This window comes from Rhinichthys klamathensis, unplaced genomic scaffold, assembly GCF_029890125.1.
Source record: "Rhinichthys klamathensis goyatoka isolate OS25496 unplaced genomic scaffold, OSU_Roscu_1.1 h1tg000271l_1, whole genome shotgun sequence".
Taxonomy (NCBI): Eukaryota; Metazoa; Chordata; class Actinopteri; order Cypriniformes; family Leuciscidae; genus Rhinichthys; species Rhinichthys klamathensis.
Genome location: NW_026606791.1, coordinates 212,146 through 231,381, shown reverse-complemented (window position 1 = coordinate 231,381; position 19,236 = coordinate 212,146). Strand labels below are relative to the sequence as shown.

Genomic DNA, 19,236 nt, shown 5'->3' with positions numbered 1-19,236 from the left:
TTGGCCTATTTGGTTCATTTGAATTCTAACCAATATAATATTGAAAGGAAAATATGGTGCAGGTATCCGACCTGATCTCACGGGAAAACGCAACTATGTTACAAGGAGGTGATTTCTGAATGATTTTGTACAATGTGTGAATAGTACAAAAGCATACGATTGTTAGAAAAAAAGTATGCATGAAGGTCCGCACCCCTAAACAAACCCGTCACCGGGGCGCAAGCAGATCCTATCAAAAACCTACTAATGAAATCATGCAAATTCATACGAATTAGCCATCATTCATCAAAACGAAAAAATGTTTAAGAATTAGCATGAGAATGTTGACATCATGTATTATTTTCATTTAAAAAAATCATCACTATCATAATGCATCCTCCTGAGGTGGCAGTGGAAGTAAGTCTCCATATTCCCTCAATAGTGCATTTTTTGTCATTCAATATACTATATATGTATATATGTGTGCATATATGTATAGTTGTATGCAAACAGAATAAATACATTCATAAATCTCTGTCTGCAGTTTCCTCTGGGTGGTTCAAGTCTTAAGGGTGGTCTTATCCTATCCTGTCCTATCCGGACGGGATTCGATTTCAAAGAACCTGAGTGAGCCACAAGGCAGTAATTTTCCAATTCTCAACCAAATGGGAAAAACAGTCCATTTGTTCATGAATTGGGCAACAGTGGTTGTTTTTGACTCAACTGGTTCATAAGAGTCATTTGTTAATGAAGCTGACTGACTTTATCACTCTATATGCTTGATAAAAATAAAAAAGTGCCATGATGCACCAATGCAAATGGAAAGCCTACAATATTTTGAAGATATAGATGTGATGTGACCTGAATTCCTTTATTAGCTAAAAGGTTGGCTAAATGGAGGCATTTGCAACAGTCCAAGTCTAAGCCATCTTGCAAGAGAACTGACACTCACATACAGTATATTTGAAGAAACTGCTGCCCCCAGCTGATCAAAAAACAGTAATACACCATTCGTTCTGAGTATATTCTATGAGATATGTGATATTAAGAATAGAATAAGATTCATTTTCAGAGAATTATTTATTACCAGCAGGCAAAAGCCACCATTCTCTCCAGCAAGGTTCAAACTACACTCTAAAGCTTTAAGCTGGACTGAAATCAAGCACATGATTCAGACTCTTAAAAAATATCCTCTACAGGCATCGTATAAGGTGATTTATAATGGTGGGGTTAGTGCATTACACACACATAAACTTTTAATCACATAAATATTGAGTAAAGCAGTGCACTTCCAATCTATTGCATTGAAGATTTTCATTCTTAAGAATAAGCTTCACTTAATTCATTTAATCTTTAAATATTCTCCAATTATCCAATAGCATATGGGAATTCAAAACAACAATTTGTGTAAGCTACAAGGTGTGTGTGTCCTAACAAATTGCTCAGAAAAAGTCCCTTTATATACCGACTGCAGTCTAGAAGCCACATATTTCAACAAATCAAAATTCTTCTTAACTATCTAAGGCAAAACAGCAGCGAGAAGCATTTGGTCTGGCATTAGACGTATGTTGAGTAAATATCTTTGTAAATGCTCGAGTTGACAGCTGAAAGAGTTTGACAGACCTGTCTTGACAGCGTATGGCTAGAGGTTGAAAGAGCAGATGTTTACGATAGTATTGTGGGTTATAAAACGAGGCCTTGTGTAACAGTCTGGAATTTCTGCTCTGTTTGGAGCTTAATAAACAAAAGCACTTTAATACAAGGTATATTATATCACTATAATATACACAATGTGGGGGGAAATCTAGTATAAAAGAAAACTTTGAGGCACATTTCCTACAGAGAGATTGGTTGGGAAATATATATTTTTGCATATTGTGTGTATATAGGTGAATATGCACTTTAAAGTTTTCGTGGGTATATATATGTGGCATCACCAAATTCATAATTCAATTGAAGAGGTTTATAATTCAGCAAGCAATGCAGCAATAAAGGCCTCTCAAAACGAAAAGAAAAATAATCAGAGGTTTATGTTGGGTGCAATTAAAAACAACCGTCTCTTAAAATCGAATTATAAAAACAATAATCAATCAGAGTTCAGTTCAGTTTGGTAACACGTGACTGAATGGTGACTCGTCTTACAGGGGTTTGATTTGCGTTGCGATTGGCTACTAGCTCCTGTAGCTGCAGAGCTCCGCCTCCAATGAAACAGAATGCAGGGCACACGGGGGCGGAGCAGTCCACAGGTCCCTCCCATAGTGGGCGGAGAGAGTGGGCATCGTAAAACGTGACACGGCCCTTCTCAAAGTCGAGACAAACTCCTAGTCTCGGAGGCAATGGATAGGTAACGCCGGTTGGCGAAGAAGGGCTGTTGCCATTAGTGAAGCCAGATTCTCTGCCGTGATGGGAGTTGGCGGAGGAGGGCAGGTAGATCTTGCCCATGCCCATTGTGAGGAAAGCGAAAGGGGGAGGGGAATCTGACGAATCCTCGGCTCCACTGTCATGGCCGCTGTCTGGATCATATCTATCAGACAGAGAAGATGAGGTTAAAGTCAGCATGAAAAATGGTTGAAATCAAGTACCATTCATTTTCCTCTTTAAATATGCGTTTCACTTGGAAATGGTGTGTCTTTTTAGTGTTGCTTTGAAACATGGTGGAAACACTGTATATAATATAGATCAGGGGCCGTATTCACAAAGAATTTTGTCTTACCACTAGGAGTACTCCTAAATCGCACTAAAATATTTTAGCTAGGAGTTTTCTCTTAAAAGTTATTCACAACGTCTTTCAGACCTACTCTTAGTAAGGAAAAATGACAACTCCTAAACTAAGAGTGAGTCTTCGTTGCTATGGATGACGTCAATTCTCATGCACGAGCTTCCTCGTAATGATCACGGTGATTGGTTGTTAGATGGCAGGGCCATCATGCGGAACATAACACAGACGCAACAAATCATGGAATTACGACATCTAAATATGTCTGTGTCCTACACAAAATAATAATAGTAATGACATCGAAATGCATATGACATGTTTGTGCAGGCCCCAGTGAAGTGTAATTCTAAAAAGGCAGAGAGAGAGAGAGAAAAGTCGTGAATTCAATTAAATCAAGGTAATACCCTAATGAAAATCGTCACTTGCCTAATAATGAAAAAACGACACTTGCATTAACACTTGCTTGGTTAATTGACATCCTATTAGCCTAAATAGACTACTTAAAGCAAGGAAATGTTGCTCCTATTGAAGTAATGTAATAGTTGATTTACGGTGGATTATGAACTTGCCAAAACTTAAAAGAAAGCCCAACTGGACGCAGGATCAGTTACTGCTGCTGGCCCAGTTGGTGGCTTGGTGCTGAAAAAAAGTAATAATGATAAAAGTGAAATTCGGCACTGGGATATCAAGCAAAACTAAGCGTGGGAATGGGAGAGGATTTGTTTGCAGATCAATGCAGCATTCCCGCTTGTGTCGCGGACCCCGGACGACTGCGAGAGGCGCTGGTGTGCGCTACAATCCTTTGTGAATAGGTCTTAGTGAGTTAGGAGTCCTCTCGACTTCTTTTAAGCTGTCCCAGACTTAGGTGCTACTTTTAGGGCTAAAATGCTTCGTGAATTACTCTTAGTGAAAAAAATTAGGAGTCCTAAAGTTAGGAGTGACACGCCCATTATTTTTAGGAGTTGCTCCTAAATTCGCCAGTTAGGAGCTACTTTTAGCCTTAAAATTCTTTGTGAATACGGCCCCTGGGGTTTTCAAACTGGGGTCCGGGGACTTCTAGGGAAGTGATAGGGGGTCCGTGGAAATGTTTAAAGAATTATTCTTTTTTTAAATAAGATTTAAAAAGTAATGGATAATAAATAAATAATAAAAAGAATATTAAAATAAATTAAAACTAAAATTTAAATAGTACTACAGTGAGTAGGGGAAAAATATAAGAAACAAAATATTTTCCAAATAATATTTGACACATATTTATTAATTTCACAGTATAAATTGGGTCTTTATACATAAAAAGTCATAGGCCTTTTCTAATTTTTGGATGGGAGTCCCTCACATGAGATCATATTTGGGGGTCGGTTGCATCTAAAAGATTGAAAACCCCTAATATAGATAATATCATATGTATAATCTATATAGAGAGATCAGTTAACAGAAAGCAAGTCTGTATAATTCATTAATCATTCATGCTTTTACATTTTGTTGTGTATAAAGATAAATAAGTGAAAGAATGGATATTTTCCATCATTTTGAATTCAGATGTGGTTATTTGGGTTTATTCTTTATAATGCTTTTCATTTCTATTGTAGTCATAATTTCAATAGTTATGGTCATGATAAAACCAAAACTGAAGGTAATAGGTGTCATATCTTAACATTAACATATCTACTTTCTCTTCTCATGGTTATTTTCTGTTCTCTCCCGTTGTTCATTTCTGAGATTCAGTACGTACCTTGGACTAGCCATGTCTTGAGGCAGATGAAACCACTCTTGAAGTTTAGACTCCAGGCCCACTCCAACCTGTAGAATATAGAGAGAAAAATGAGAGGGGAGGCACGGGAGAAACGGTTAATATAGTTCTCCATCGTTGCAGAACTTGCCTTGACCAGATATGAGCCTGGCTCCACTGAGCATGCCCAATAGTGTCGGCCCTGCGTTATGGCCACGTCCCCCACGAGCAGATCAGCTGTCAGGTGACAGGAAGTGAGGGCCCGATCGGCGGCCTGCAGCAGGGACAGACCGGGCACACTGCGGGCACAACGCTGCTCCTTACTCACCACCAGTCTGTCCGCGTGCAGACCCCAACGAGAGTCCAGGTAAAAATTCAACACTGCCGAAGAGGCGGAGGGAGACAACAGCGAGGGAATACGGGAGAAATTTTGAGGAGGATAGAAGAAGAGGGGAAAGAGGGACACAGAATTAAGCACCAAACGGAGGGAGGTAAGAGTGGGTGGAAAAGGAAGAATATAGATATATGCAAAAGGGGGACATAGCATAAAAACAGCAATCAGGAAAACAGTAAACAAGGAAAAAAGACATAGAAATGCACTCTGGGAATAGCAGGGTGAAATCAAGACTGCAAAAAGGAGGAAGATTTGCGTTCCAGCAGACAGGCAGAGAAGAAAAAGTGTATTTCCTATTTTAATTTGTTTTCAAATGTAATTTATTGCTGTGATGGAAAAGCTGAATATTCAGCATCATTACTCCAGTCTTCAGTGTCACATGATCCTTCAGATTTCATTCTAATATGCTGATTTGCTGCTCAAGTAACATTTTTTATTATTATCAATGTTGAAAACAGTTGTGCTGCTTAATATTTGTGAAAACTTCTTTAATGAATAGAAAAAGCTTTTATATGCAATAGAAATCATATGTAACATTACAGATGTTCTCACATTTGTTTGTCCTTGCTGAATAAAAGTTTTTATGGTTTATTAATAATTAATTTATATAATATTTATTTTTAAACTTTTACTGTTCACGATGAAAATGTGTCAAGCTCGGCGATCTGTGTTTTTTTTTTCGATTTATCTCTGCTCGAGGTGTGAATAGGCTTTTATGACTAAAACAAGTACAGGTGTTTAAAATAAGGACAAAATTGGGGATTTTTTTTCCCGCTAATAATCTATTGTATAATATTAATAATTAGCTATAAACACTCAGAAGATAATGTTACTATTTTGTCGTGAACATCTGCCTTCTGTTTGGATGTTGCAAACCTTGGATTATTATTTGTAACATGGGCCTCCATTTAATGTGTATATATTAATAAACATTACACAGCATTAAAGTTAGCTTGTGGCCACATTTACAAAGCAGATGGGTCAACGTTCACATCAGATCAAAATATTTCACTACATCGAGGGTTTTGGGTGGAAAATAAACTTACTGGTGGATTAAAGAATAAATGGCTCAAATAATAAAAACATGAGGGAACTATAAATAAGAATAAAGATACAATATCAGAAAGAGTTTTAAGGGCTATAAAAAGGGAACAGGGAAGATGGCAGTATAGAGCTGTTGTCAATAAAGCTGGGAAACAAAACATGGAAAAACCAAAGATTGTAGAGACAAAGAGAGATGGGAATGGATAAAAAAGGAAAAAGAGAATAGATGAGTAGATGAGTATCATTTGGGAATGAATTCTGTTTGTACTATCTATGTCTTGTGTTGAAAACACTTCGTACCTGGAGCTGGTGGTGTGTGTAAATATACTTCCTCACTGTATTCTCCGAAGCCGGCCTTATTGCAGCCTCTCACCCTCAGCACATACACACTGTCCATCTCCAGCCTGTCAATCACAGCGCAGGTCCCAGTCACCTCCTCCAATCTCTGCCAGCCCCAGCGAGCGGCAGCCAATCCCCCGTGAATCCCTCCTCTAGCCCCGCCCCCTGGCACCACCCCACGCCGCCGGAACTCCACAGAAAAATGCCAGGCAGGAGAGGAGTCTTGAGGCAACCGCCAACAGAGGAACAGCTGGTCGTAGGCAAGGGTTCGCTGGGTGTCGATCACAGGAGCGAGAGGGGCTGATGGGATAGGTCACTTTCGGTTAGGGTTAGATTGTGTGACACTTCGGACTCTTTTCTGTCATTAAAATTTGTTCATTTATAAAAATACAGACACATTTTATTAAAAAAATGAAGATTCAGAAAGCTTAAAGGTGCAGTGTGTAAATTTTAGCGGCATCTAGAGGTGATGTTGCGAATGGCAACCAACAGAAGTTACGGTGGCCGACGGGAAAAGATGTCATCGTCTGAGACTCCAGAGAGTAGCCGGTTAACCAATGAGGTTTCTTTACAAAGATAAAGTAAGAAATTACGTTTACTTAATTATTCAGTAAAACGATATGTTATTTGCGAATATTATTGTTACTTGTTCATTATTGTGTCAGTATTTTATTCGCTGACTTTAGCTAGCTTCTTTGAACGAAGAACAACATAGTAACGAAACGCGTTTGTCCGTTCAGGGCTACTGTAGAAACATGTCGGCAGTTTCAATGTAAGGGGACCCGCAGTGTATCTAGATAGAAATGGCTCATTCTAAATACATAACGGTTCATTAAGTAAGGTCTTTATACACCACTAAAAACATAGTTATGTATATGATATTGCATTTCTGTCAACGGATCCTCCTAAATTTTACACAATGCATAATAATTTAGCCCTGTTGTATCTACACAATTATGTGTCTGATTATTAGAGTTTTCCTACCCTGAATGAAGTTCAGGTCTGTGAGGAGTTTGAGCTCTCTGGAAACATCAAGCTGGAAGTGACGGAACGAGGGATCAGCAGACAGAGAGAAACGCTGCATAGATTCAATAGACTGGGCCAATCTGAGAAAAGGAGAAATAATAGTCCAGTGTTTTCACATTTTGGCAACAGACATCAGTAATATCAGCAAGTCGTCCCACCTGTTGTGTGTTAATCTGGCTGCGTGCACAAAACTCGATGGGTCGTTTTCTTTGAGCAGCTCTTGAGTGAAAGCCATCAAGCCGGCGTGCTCCAGCAGGCTGCGTTTTTCAGCCACCTGATTGGCCAAGGCCTCTGCCCTTCTCTGCCGCGAGCTTTCCAGAGCCTGAGCCAGCATTGTCTGACGCTCGGTTAGCAACGCCATTATCTCCTTCACGCAGAGAGAGAGCTGCTCTTTGGCTGATACGTTGTTCACCTGCGTTCATGCACACAGACAATAGCTCAGCGCATCAAACACCTGCGTTCCTTTTGTGACAGAGATGGAAAAGGTGAGCATACCTCAGTTTGAGTGACAGCATTCTCCAGTTGAGTGATCTGAGTCAACACCATGTCCTGATTGGACAGAATGTAGTTCAGCTCCTTGGTGATCTTGTCCTAGGGTTTGCAGAAACACAATGTAAATGATTTTCAACTTTCTCTTTCCGAAATTAAGAGATTAATTTAATAATCTGACAAGATGTCGATATATTTAAACAAATATGCATGGAAAACCAAACGTGTGTTTTATTCATGCGTTGATAATCATTCATATGGTACATTTACTGTATATAATAAAAATACTTTCATCCCTGGAATGTTTTAGTGGCAAGGAAAATGCAGAATTACATCGCAACGGATTCCGTTTTTGTTCAGATTTTCAAAAGCTTTCAAAACATGTATTGTTTTATGCTCAATGGATGATTCAATCATCAGGGCCAATAATTAACACTCGCCAAGTGCCAAATGCGAGCAGAAATTGGTGTTGGCGAGTTTATGAAACGGTGTCAATCGCCAGTTTTATGAACTTTAACAATGCAAAAAGGTGAGAACATGAACTTGAATGACAAGAGCTCTCTTTCACGTCTTCTTGCGCTTGAACAGACAAACAAAATGTGTCAAAATGCCCATCTTGGCAAGTATCATTGTAAACATAACGTAGTCAGGTACTGTATGTCTTAACTGAACTTAAACAATTGAGAAATAAAACAGTACGTGCAACAGTATATAGGATCCGTGCATTAGCTCTTAAAGTGACAGCAGCCTAATATTCCTTCTCCTGTCTTTGTTTTTAATGTTAATCAAACAACAAAATATAAAGAACAATCACTCATTGCTATTGACTGAATAACATTCGTAACTTTAATAAGGGTTAATCTGTTTCATGGCTGGCAAACGTATTTATGGCTAGTACATTTTCTCTAGTCACTGGCCAATGATAGGTGTGGCAAAAAGTTAGTTTTAGGACCTGACTATTATGTTCTTTAAATCTTGTGAATATTGTCATCCTAAAGAAAAAGCAGCCCTGTTAGAGTAAACATACCTCACTACAGAAGAATCACCCACAATGGAGTGTGTTTACTGGTAATTTCCTGGCTTTCAAGAGTTTATAAACCATAGATCTAAGACATGCAATAAATAGATTTGCACATCACAGCTAAACAAACTGAACACCATTGTGCAAAATGTCTGTGAGGGATAAACTCATCTGATCACACGACTTTTCTCCATTGTTCTAGCTTTTTAAAAGTGCTCCTTACTCTATAGTATACCATTAACTGTGGTACTGCATTGGCACTGCCATTATGGGTCACTGTTGTTTCATTTTAAAAAAAAATGAGAAAACAGCTGGTTTTCTACATTTGTTTGTTTAGTTGCCCATCTTTAGATTTTAAAAATGTATTAAATCAATTTCTTTAGAAGAAAAAACATGGCAACTTAATATGATACAGTCAGTTATTCCACGTACACATTAAAATAGAGGTGAATTGAAACCATACCTTGAGACTCTGGTAGGCTTGGGTGACGGGCGCGATCTTGTGACCCGTATGGACTCGGCGCAGTTTACAAAGTGAACAAAGAAGCATCTGACAGGACTTACAGTAAAACTGCAGCCTCTCCTGATCATGTTCTGGACATGTCAACACCTAGAGATATGGAAAGAAACTAAAATAAAATTTGCATCTGTATATTTAGTTGGCAAATATTCTATTTCGCTTGGTAATGCGTCATATTAGGGAAGTAAAATGGCTTGCGAATGCAGTTTCATGTTAAATGATTTGTTATCAGATCCTGGACCTCAAGGTATGAGAGGTAATCGGGTAGAAGCGTCTCACCTTTGGCCTGAAGTTCAGGGTGGGCTGCACGTGTTCGTGCTGGGCGCGGGGAGTCCCCCAGGGGTGGTAGAGTTTGAAGCACTCGTTACAGAAGCTGGCTCTGCAGTCTGAACAGCCTTTAGTGGCCTCCAGGGCCTGTGGGGGTTTACAGAACTGACACATCACAGCCACACTGCCCAGACTCACTGTGTGTCTGTACCTAGAAAAAGCAAGAGAAAGAGGCAGATTCTACAGCGAGCGTTTCTTTGTTTGCCTGTATGCGGTTTTATTCATGCCGATATAGTAATGACTCTGGGTAAGTTGTGTACTAAAGATTCTATTTAAGATTACTAGGTCATTCATCAAATAAGTAAATAAGTTTAAACACTGAAATTATATTCTATCCTATTTTATTTTATTATATATTTAAGATTACTAGGTCACTAATCAAATAAGTAAATAAGTTTAAACGCTGAAATTATATTTTATTCTATTCTATTACCGGTATATATTTAAGATAAATAGGTCCCTAATCATCAATCAAATAAGTAAATCAGTGTAAATGGTTAAATTATACTATATTTCATAACAAATATAATATTAATATGATATAATATTAAAATATAAAAATAAATATTAGTAATTTATTAAATGTATTTAAAATTCTTTTAAAAGGGATTGTACACCCAAAAAAAACCATACAGGTTTGGAACAACCTGAGGATGAGTACATTTTTGGGTGAACTATCCCTTTAAGATTACTCGGTCACTAATCAAATAAGTATAAATGCATTAAATATACTATTATATTATATTAAAATTTCATTACAGTTATGTAATATAATACAATACTGTACTGAATTGTGTATTTAAGATTCTGTTTAAGATTACTAGATCACTAATCAAATAAGTAAATCAATTTAAAAGTAAACTGCTCAAATTAAAATAAATATTAATTGTAGCCCATATCTTATAATGCCCAGATATTAATATTATTATTATTTGTCAGTCATTTAGTGCATTTGTATCTATATTATTATTATTATTTCTGGATCACAACATTACCGGGAATATTTAAATGATAATTTACTATATTAATATATTGCTTAAATTTATCATTGTATACGCATTACTATATCTATATACTTTGTTCTTCTTTTTCTTCTTTTTTTTTGTGCGTGCGTATATTTGTCTTAGGTTCTTTCCTTTGTATAACTTACTTTGACGTGTTGTTAACTGCATGTTTTGTTCAGTTTAAAAGCAAAATAAATAAATAATTGCTGAAATTATATCATATTTCATTACAAACATTATATATTTTATTACATTAAATATCATTTTTATCATTACCTTTCTACAATCCTCTCCAGTGTAAGGTTCCTCATGCACTCAGCCAATCCTCTCTCACCTAGTTCTACATCTCGCCCACAGGGGGCGCAAGGGAAAAGCATGAGAGGTGCAGGGCCTTCCTTTCGCCTGCGCCCCGGGTACGTCCCAGAGCCTAAACAAATACATGCATACGGTGAGATAAACTGAAAAACATACACACAATGAAAAAAACTGAACAGCTGAATATATCAACCCGTTTACATTGACTTTAAAGATGACGCATACGGTTTCTTGTCTTTACTCACCTGAGCGCAACAGGCGGTCCACACGGTCAGACTTGGGTAAGGGTCTCCGCATCTGCCGCGGGGACCGCATGTTGGGGGTGGAAGCGGGCGAGTTGGGCTCCGGGGGGAGCTCGGGCTGGGGATACCCGCTCTGAACCAGCACCTCAGAGGCACACATGAGACACACGCTGTGCAGGCAGGGAAGTACAATTGGCTGCTTCACAATGTCCTTGCACACAGGACACTGTAATTCCAGCTCCATACTCTTCATATTGGACTGAAAAAGGAATAGAAGGGGGGGAAAAAGGAGAAAGATGAGCAGGAGCGGAAGAGATGGCAGGCAGAGATGTGGATGTAATTGCAATGGTTTTTATTAAAACGTACATCAAAATAACAAACACAAGAACCAGAAAGCAGGGAACTGAAACATGCACCATCTAAAGACATCCACTGCAAACAACTATTTAGAAGGAACAAAGCTAACAAGACACACCCGAGGCCTGTTGCATGAAGCCAGTTTCAGTTGCTTGCTACCCAGGCAAGTTTGAGATTAGTTCAAACAAACTCTCAAGAAGGTGGATTGTATTTTAGCAGTGTTCATCGCCATTTTAACTTACACTACACTGCAAACCTGCTCCGGAGCAAGTTTATTCTGCGGTAGAGAACGCAAACCAAAACTGGACCAATCGCGAAACTCAGAGTTTGTTCAGCTATAGCTTCATGTAACAGGCCACTGGGAATAATCAGACTCATCAACATGGAAAACTACAATGAACTACAAACATGGCACTAAGGACAGGAAGTAACACAAAAGTCCTAACAAGACATAGGGAGCATATAACTCTAATATGATTTGGTACTTAAGAAACATTTCGTATTCCTAGCAATGTTGTAAATGGTTGTGCTGCATAATATTTTTGTGGAAACCATGAGAAAACATTTTTAGGATTATTTGATGAATAGGAAGGTCAAATGAACAACATTTACTCTAAATAGAATTATTTTGTAACAATGCAAATGTCAACTCTGATAGGTTTAATGTGCCCTTGCTGTAGAAAAGTTTTAATTTCTTTCAAAAACCTTACTGACCCGACCCAAAGTTTTGAATGATAGTGTATGTTGTCCAGGAATGTATTTTGTTGTAATTGTGCAATCAGACTAATCAGAACCTTTCCAAATATTTTCTGAATATGCAATCATTTATGCAGAACAATGCAAAACTTGACATACTTTATGTATAACAATCACAACATTATTTATCTAAGTACCATATGCTCCTGGATCAACATTCCTAATAACCCTGAATGTCCCTCTAAAATCAGAGACAAATGGTTAACGGTAATGTTCCCTAAACTTGTTCTTTTCAATAACCACGCATAAGCTCTTTTCTCAAAAATACAAACGTGTATACATGTTGCTCAAATATTATTGTAGCCCAGTTTGTGCTGAATACAGACTTTAGCCTATAATATGTTTATAAGCAACTGAAAAAAGCACAAATGTCAGAGCATGTCAAAACTTCTCCAGGGGCCAAAACCCCTTCAGATTTAATTAATAATCATGAAAGCTCAAATGTGTTCCCTTCTGTGTTTACCTTTTTACTGTATGCACCCTTATCATATTTGTTGCTTAATTCAATCTGTCCAAACTTTAATTTAGAGTGAACTGTACAGTACACAATACATATTGTTGCATTTTTGCATTACAATATATTGCGGCACGTATATTGTTACACCCCTAACAGCTTTGCAAAAACGTTACAAATTGTATCAGTATGTGAATTCTCTGGGATCAAACACATATCTTCATGCACTATGATGATAGCCCTTTCCATGATGATAAACTGAAAATTCAGAGCATGGTACAGCCAGATAATTGCTAAATATAGGTGCTGAAGTCATATTTGGGGCAGAATTATTGATCTCCATGAAGAATTATGATGTCTCTCTCTGTTGCACACTGAAAGAGGCAGATAAAATGAGTAAAGAGACTAGATTTTCATGCTGCCTGGTTGCTGAGAGAGACATGCACACACACACCTTTATAAATAGCTGTCTCTAGTGCACTGCTAGTCTGCAATGCTCTTTAAAAATGGATAGTGACCTGATGTTAATGATTTAAGCAGACAGCTGTGTGGCATTGGAAGCTCTGTAAAGGCCACATCAGCTTAAGAATGACCTTGTCCATCAGAAACACACAGCATAGACATATTTCTGGTGACTGTTTGAAGACATGCTGTCAACAGCACCACAAACGGTTCTGCTTTTTCCCAAACATGCACGTATACAGAATTTGCCTCTCCACAACCACATATAACACATATTTGTAACAATAAGACATGTTACAAATTAGTTTGAACTCTAGGAACCACCATGAAAAAGACATTCTTTAGTTTATTGATTCTGATAATCAAATGACCACAGTGCAAATACTACAATACAGCTGGTTATCACTCGTAAACTAGTTATTAGTTAACCACTGGCCTGCCCCATACAATGGCAATGTCATCTTAAAATATAGTATCTACCCTTATATCTTTGCATTAGACAAACATTTTCCCTTTAAATCGTAATTTAAAAACCAAAACGCATGCGTTAGAAAGGCCTACAACAGCTTAAAGACACTATTAGGGTTCTTTATCATCACGCGGTCATTCAGCAATGTCAACAGGCCATATACGTCACTCCATCCTGCACACGAAAGATTTAACGTGATTTTACCACAGTACAAAACAAACGCGACTGAGGTTTGCCCTACAGATATGACTGTAATAGTGTATGTGCGGTTTGCTCGAGCTGTATTCGGCAGCGCCCTTACCTTGACCTGAAATCTGGGCGCCATTACGGGATCCTGCTGTCTTTACTTCATATGAGAGAGAGGACTGGTGTCGCAAATCTGTGCAACTTACCGTCATGCACATATTTTATTGCAATGAATGAAAAACCTACTTGCAGTTTCCTGCCAGGTAAATGCATTAGGCTAAATCAGGAAAACACCGCATGCCATCGAAGCATCCACATGCACGATGCGGGTTGCGGATAGATACAAATCTTGAAAATGTACCGTTTATGTTTCGGTTCGTCGCAGTAGACCATCATATGTCAATGGGGAAATCTTCCGTTGGCCGCCATTGCCTCTTTCAGGTTGAAATGTAGGTTAGTAGGATGTCGCTACATCAGCACGCAACTGGAGATGCTTTCCAACGCGCTCGTCTCCTGCACGCATCCCGTTTCCGTGGCAACGAGCACGTCCTCCATCAGCAGCGAGATTACTGATACCAGCCTACCTCAGGACGGCCAATGTCACAACTTAGATTTTGCTTTTCTTGGTAGGCTATTGTCAGTGTATTTTAGTCAAACTGACAGTCTCTTCCAGTCGTTTTAAAACATCGGCATTGTAAAACACAAGCACTGTAAAAAGTGAAACTGTGCAGATGTTAGTTAAAGGGATAGTTCGAAAATGTCATCATTTAGCCTACTCACCCTCAAGTTGTTTCAAAACTGTATGAATTTATTTCTTCTTCTGAAAGGAAGATATTTTGAAGAATGTCGGTATTGTAACCAGACAGTTGATGGACCGATTGACTTCCATAGTAGGAAAAAAACTAAATATATGGAAGTCAATGGGGTCCATCAACTGTTTGGTTACCGACATTCTTCTAAATATCTTCTTTTGTGTTCAGCAGAAGAAAGAAACTCATTCAGGTTTATAGCAACTTGAGGGTTAGTAAATGACGAAAGATTTTTTTTACTATCCATTTAATAGCTAACACACAAAACAAGCACTAGGACACATTAATAGAAGAACGCGAATTTTACAGAACGTCCTTAATTAATTTAATTGTAGGCTATTTATTTATTTGTAGATATCATTTAATAGATTACACTTTCTTGAAAACATATGAAATTGTTTTGTAAAAAGAGCCCGTATAATTGATTGGGCTGAGTTTTCGATGCACTTAAACTGTCTTGACCAGCAGGTGTCGACACAGTGACTTCAATTTCAGAGTTTCGAAAAACTTCGTTTCTCATTTTCAGAAGGTGACCAAAAATCAAATGAATACATTTTGTTTGATTTCATTTAATAATTTAATTTAATTTAATTTGGTAAAATAATATTTTAAATGATTCGTCAGTTGGCTACTATGTGCATCTCTTTCAGTCTCATTCATTCATAATTCATTGTATTTACTTGTCATTTTCCAGCAATATTAACATCCTAAATATATAATATAATATATATAGGCCTATATATACACTGTAAAAAAATCATATGATCAATAAATTATGACAACATATGTTTTTAACGTTGCTTTTACTCACCAAAATAAGTTAAGCAATTAAAAAAAAAAAAGTTACACATTTTTGTACAACTACAACTATTTTTATTAAATCAGTTTAATGTAATTTAAGTTGAACTTAAACATCCAAGTTTATTGTACTTAAAATTTTAAGGCAGCAACTTTTTTTGTATAGCCTATATATTATAAATCTAGCCTATAAAAGAGTGATATTTTTATTATATATATTAAATATAGATATACTGTATATATAGATTATTAATATATTATATACAGATTATATATTTAAGATAAAAAATTGATATTTATATATTTTTATTTGTAACAGGGAAAAGCAGTTACAAAAAAATATGCTATAGGCCTACCTCTTCCATTTTACAACAACAATCAGTCATATCTATTACATCAGTTAAGCTAACTGTTCAATTACAGAGAAGACTTCTTAACTTGACTGTTGTTCTTTATAGAAATTAAAGAATCATAAAAAATGAGTCAGTGGAAACCGATCTAATATTTGGTACAACTGATATTTATTTTACTTTATGTATGTGATATATTTTCCAAATAGTGTAAGCATTTTAATTGTAGCCTATTGTCTAGCTCTATATAGAAATGTGTTCTGCTTTACTTCAGAGTTCCAAACATGAAAATGTGAAAAAAAATCAAATCATTGGTCCAATTCACGATGTTGGAATGTTGTGGGGGAGGGTGTTGCAGTTGCTAAGACATTTTTCAGCATACTGCTATGTGGATATAGTTAGCGATGTGGCAGGCACGACAAATTTATAAAGCTTGGCCGATATGAATATACAGTCAATGTCAGCTCATAAAAAATATATATGTAGTGTGTGATTTATGTTTCAATACTACCATTGCTGTGCACCTTGAGTTAATTAATAGATATTGAACACACAAAGTCCGCATAACTCACACACATTGGTATGCTGTGCTGTAATGAATTGCTCAACTTCCCTGATAAGAGCTTCTCCTGCCCATGGGCTCGGCCGGAGCCTATAAATTCTTGAGAGAGATATCTAGCACTTCTCAAATTCTTCACTCAGACGCCCAAACGGTAAGCTCTTCATTATGTGCGTTTAACTGCATTGTCAAGATCGGTTGTGTTAAAATTAGATTCATATCGGCCTTCTATAGTGCTGGACCCGAGCAGTTAGCAGCCATGCCTTCCCAACTAGAGACTGCCATGGAATCCCTCATAATGGTATTCCACCGGTACGCTGGAAAAGAGGGCAGGAGCGGCACCCTGACCCGCCGTGAGCTCAGACTCCTGATGGAGAACGAGCTCTCTGGGTTTCTCAAGGTGAAGATCTTCTGTCATTCGCTTTCACATAGTAAATGCAGACCAGATAGAAGTTTTTCACTCTCTTTTCCTTTCCTACAGTCTCAGAAGGATCCAACCACCATAGACCGAATCATGAAGGACTTGGATGCCAATGGGGATGGAGAGGTGAACTTTGAGGAGTTTGTGTCTTTGGTTGTGGGTTTGTCCATCGCCTGTGAGGCCTGCTACAGGACGCAGTTAACGAACACACAAAGCTGGAACCTATGAGTTTGTGTTGATGCGTGTACGGCAGTATCCAATGAAAAACCATTAAAACATTTGCTGCAAGGTTAAAGTACAGTGGGTGTGTATGACGGGACTTAACGCTCTTTGGCCTACAAACAGTATTCTTTGAGCTTTAAACATGTCTGTGCTAAAAGCTAAATGTTTTTGTTTAAAATAAAGCTTTCTAAAGTCTTCATGTGCTGAACTTTATTATTAAACTAGGCTGCATGCAACACATACATCACTGTTTTTGTACTCTCTCTCTCTCTCTCTCTCTCTCTCTCTCTCTCTCTCTCTCTCTCTCTCTCTCTCTCTCTCTCTCTCTCTCTCTCTCTCTCTCTCTCTCTCTCTCTCTCTCTCTCAACCTCATTGTCACAATACTCTTAAGGTGTGTCCAGCGTTGTATCAAACCCACTGTTAATGGTTTATGCGAACACAAGGCTGCTCAGTTGGAAAGAAAGTTATGGATGTTAGAACTCAATTAGAATGTAACATTCTAACACAGAAAACCTTTTAATAAAAATAAAAAAGAACATCACATAATGATTATAACTGAGTTAATATAACCGTTAAGCATAGATGTGAATTACTATGTGTAATCTAATCGTTTGCAACGGTAAAGGAAGGTAAAGTTATTGTTTCTTATATCATATTTTATGTCATAATTTTATACCTCAATATACTGTATATCCAATCCATATTTCTGCAAGTTACAGACATTTTGGAGTCATAATTTCATAAGATTACAAATTATTTAGACTTTTTTCCTTCAGCACATGTTATTAGTCACAGCAAGCAAGCTCCAAAGACTATTTCTTGCTTATGTTCAAAGAAACCCGTAATTTTGTGGCTTCCTCGTGGTCAATTTAGCATTTTAGTATAATATGATATTACATAATATACTATTAAAACTATACTACTACTACCACTATAATTGTAACTTGTGTTATGTTTGTATTTGTTTTAGTTCCCGTGTTTCCTTCTTGTGTTTAGTTCCTGTTCCCTTTGTTAGTTCTCAGTAGTTGATTATCTAGTTTCCTTTGTTTGGATTGTAGATACACGTGTTTGAATTATTCTTGGTCGGTTCTCGTTTGTGTTTATGTGTGGTTAGCTTTTCTCCTGTGATATCCCGTGTTTTCAAGGGCGTAGGTTTAGGGGGGGACGCTAGGTACTAGTCCCAATCAATATTTTGAGATGACAAATTTGTCCCCACCAATATTTAGCAAGCTCCTTTGAACTGCTATTTTGATATATGCGCTGCATTTGGATCTTTGCGCTGCTATTTGGATCGATTCCAACGGCCAGGATGACGACAGTACAAGATACGCCGTAATTTGATTGGCGGCGGGGTATCTGACAGGCAGGCTACACGCGCGGGCCTGGACTACTTTTTATGCTTGCACTCAGCGAGCGGGTGGTGTGTGCGTGTGTGTGCGCGTGACGACGCCGACGGTAAGTTACCAGGGCTCTCTGCCTGCCATATACAAAGGCCAGAGTAAAGCATTTTAATATTCCGTTTTTTTGTCCCTTTTTGTACTTTGTAGACCAGCTATGTCACCCAAGAATAAGAAAAGGGACATACGAAGCTTTTTCATAAAGCAGAGTGTAAGTAGGCAAAAATAACTAGCCACACAAATAGTGACTTGCCAGGCTTTCAAATGCAGATACTACTGTGGAAAATAGTATTAACTGGTGATCCTGGTTACCCAGGATATTGTTACAGTTAAACCTAGCTTCTGCAATCGTTCAAGGTTAGGAGCATTAATTAGGGGTGTGCAGCACGGATAGACTCATAGACGTCGCACTATCATGATAGAATGAGATTAGCAAGTCACTGAATGTTAATTAGCCTACCTTAACTTAGATTCTTGCAGTCATAAACAGTGGATCATCTGAGACATTTTTCGTTTCTACATTCTGTTTATGTAATGTATTTGTGAGTGTAGCCTAAGTTACTTGCTAGACACATGTGCTGGAAAAACATGTTGGCAATGTTAAAAAGGCAAAAGTTAACACTGTTGGTTATTCAAATATAATGAATCATTATTTGATTGATAATATCCAAATAACAATATCTGATAGGAGGGTTAAACTTGCTAGCCAGGATAGACTACAAAATTAATTAACCATTTTGTATGCAGGGAAGACAGCATCAAACCACAACAGATTTACATTAATTTAGCAGACACTTTTTATCCAAAGCGACTTACAATTGAGAACAATAGAAGCAGTAAACCTAGGATAA

General features: G+C 37.6%; 2 protein-coding genes across 4 annotated transcripts; one reads left to right on the top strand and one right to left on the bottom strand.

Moving 5' to 3' along the window:
• Positions 1-1,985: 1,985 nt before the first annotated feature.
• On the bottom strand, positions 1,986-14,392 carry trim46b (tripartite motif containing 46b). 3 transcript variants are annotated; one of them, XM_056268414.1, is made up of 12 exons: positions 13,945-14,138; positions 11,149-11,404; positions 10,865-11,015; positions 9,537-9,735; positions 9,201-9,347; positions 7,723-7,818; positions 7,386-7,639; positions 7,186-7,307; positions 6,163-6,501; positions 4,576-4,805; positions 4,428-4,495; positions 1,986-2,503 (listed from the first exon to the last, which is right to left on the bottom strand). In XM_056268414.1, the coding sequence occupies exons 1-12, from the start codon at positions 13,966-13,968 to the stop codon at positions 2,077-2,079; spliced, it is 2,313 nt and encodes a 770-aa protein (XP_056124389.1). In that variant the 5' UTR covers positions 13,969-14,138; the 3' UTR covers positions 1,986-2,076. The 3 variants fall into 3 exon arrangements, with proteins under 3 accessions (XP_056124389.1, XP_056124390.1, XP_056124391.1); XM_056268415.1 differs by lacking the exon at positions 13,945-14,138 and adding an exon at positions 14,191-14,392 and having other exon boundaries at positions 1,987-2,503; XM_056268416.1 differs by lacking the exons at positions 1,986-2,503; positions 4,428-4,495; positions 4,576-4,805 and adding an exon at positions 5,614-6,007 and having other exon boundaries at positions 13,945-14,144.
• Positions 14,393-16,550: 2,158 nt separating this feature from the next.
• s100a10a (S100 calcium binding protein A10a) lies at positions 16,551-17,183 on the top strand. The gene is made up of 2 exons (XM_056268427.1): positions 16,551-16,745; positions 16,827-17,183. Exons 1-2 carry the CDS (start codon positions 16,605-16,607, stop codon positions 16,992-16,994), a joined length of 309 nt encoding a protein of 102 aa, XP_056124402.1. The 5' UTR covers positions 16,551-16,604; the 3' UTR covers positions 16,995-17,183.
• The last annotated feature ends 2,053 nt before the right edge of the window (positions 17,184-19,236 follow it).

Bases quoted from the DNA above. Each gene is read 5' to 3' on its own strand.
- s100a10a (XM_056268427.1), top strand. From the start codon at position 16,605: ATGCCTTCCCAACTAGAGACTGCCATGGAATCCCTCATAATGGTATTC. The intron at 16,746-16,826 runs GTGAAGATCTTC...CCTTTCCTACAG, and splicing joins AGCTCTCTGGGTTTCTCAAG to TCTCAGAAGGATCCAACCAC.
- trim46b (XM_056268414.1), bottom strand. From the start codon at position 13,968: ATGGCGCCCAGATTTCAGGTCAAG. The intron at 9,736-10,864 runs GTAATGATAAAA...TGCTTTTTCTAG, and splicing joins CTGGAGAGGATTGTAGAAAG to GTACAGACACACAGTGAGTC. The intron at 4,496-4,575 runs GCAAGTTCTGCA...TATATTCTACAG, and splicing joins CAGGCTCATATCTGGTCAAG to GTTGGAGTGGGCCTGGAGTC.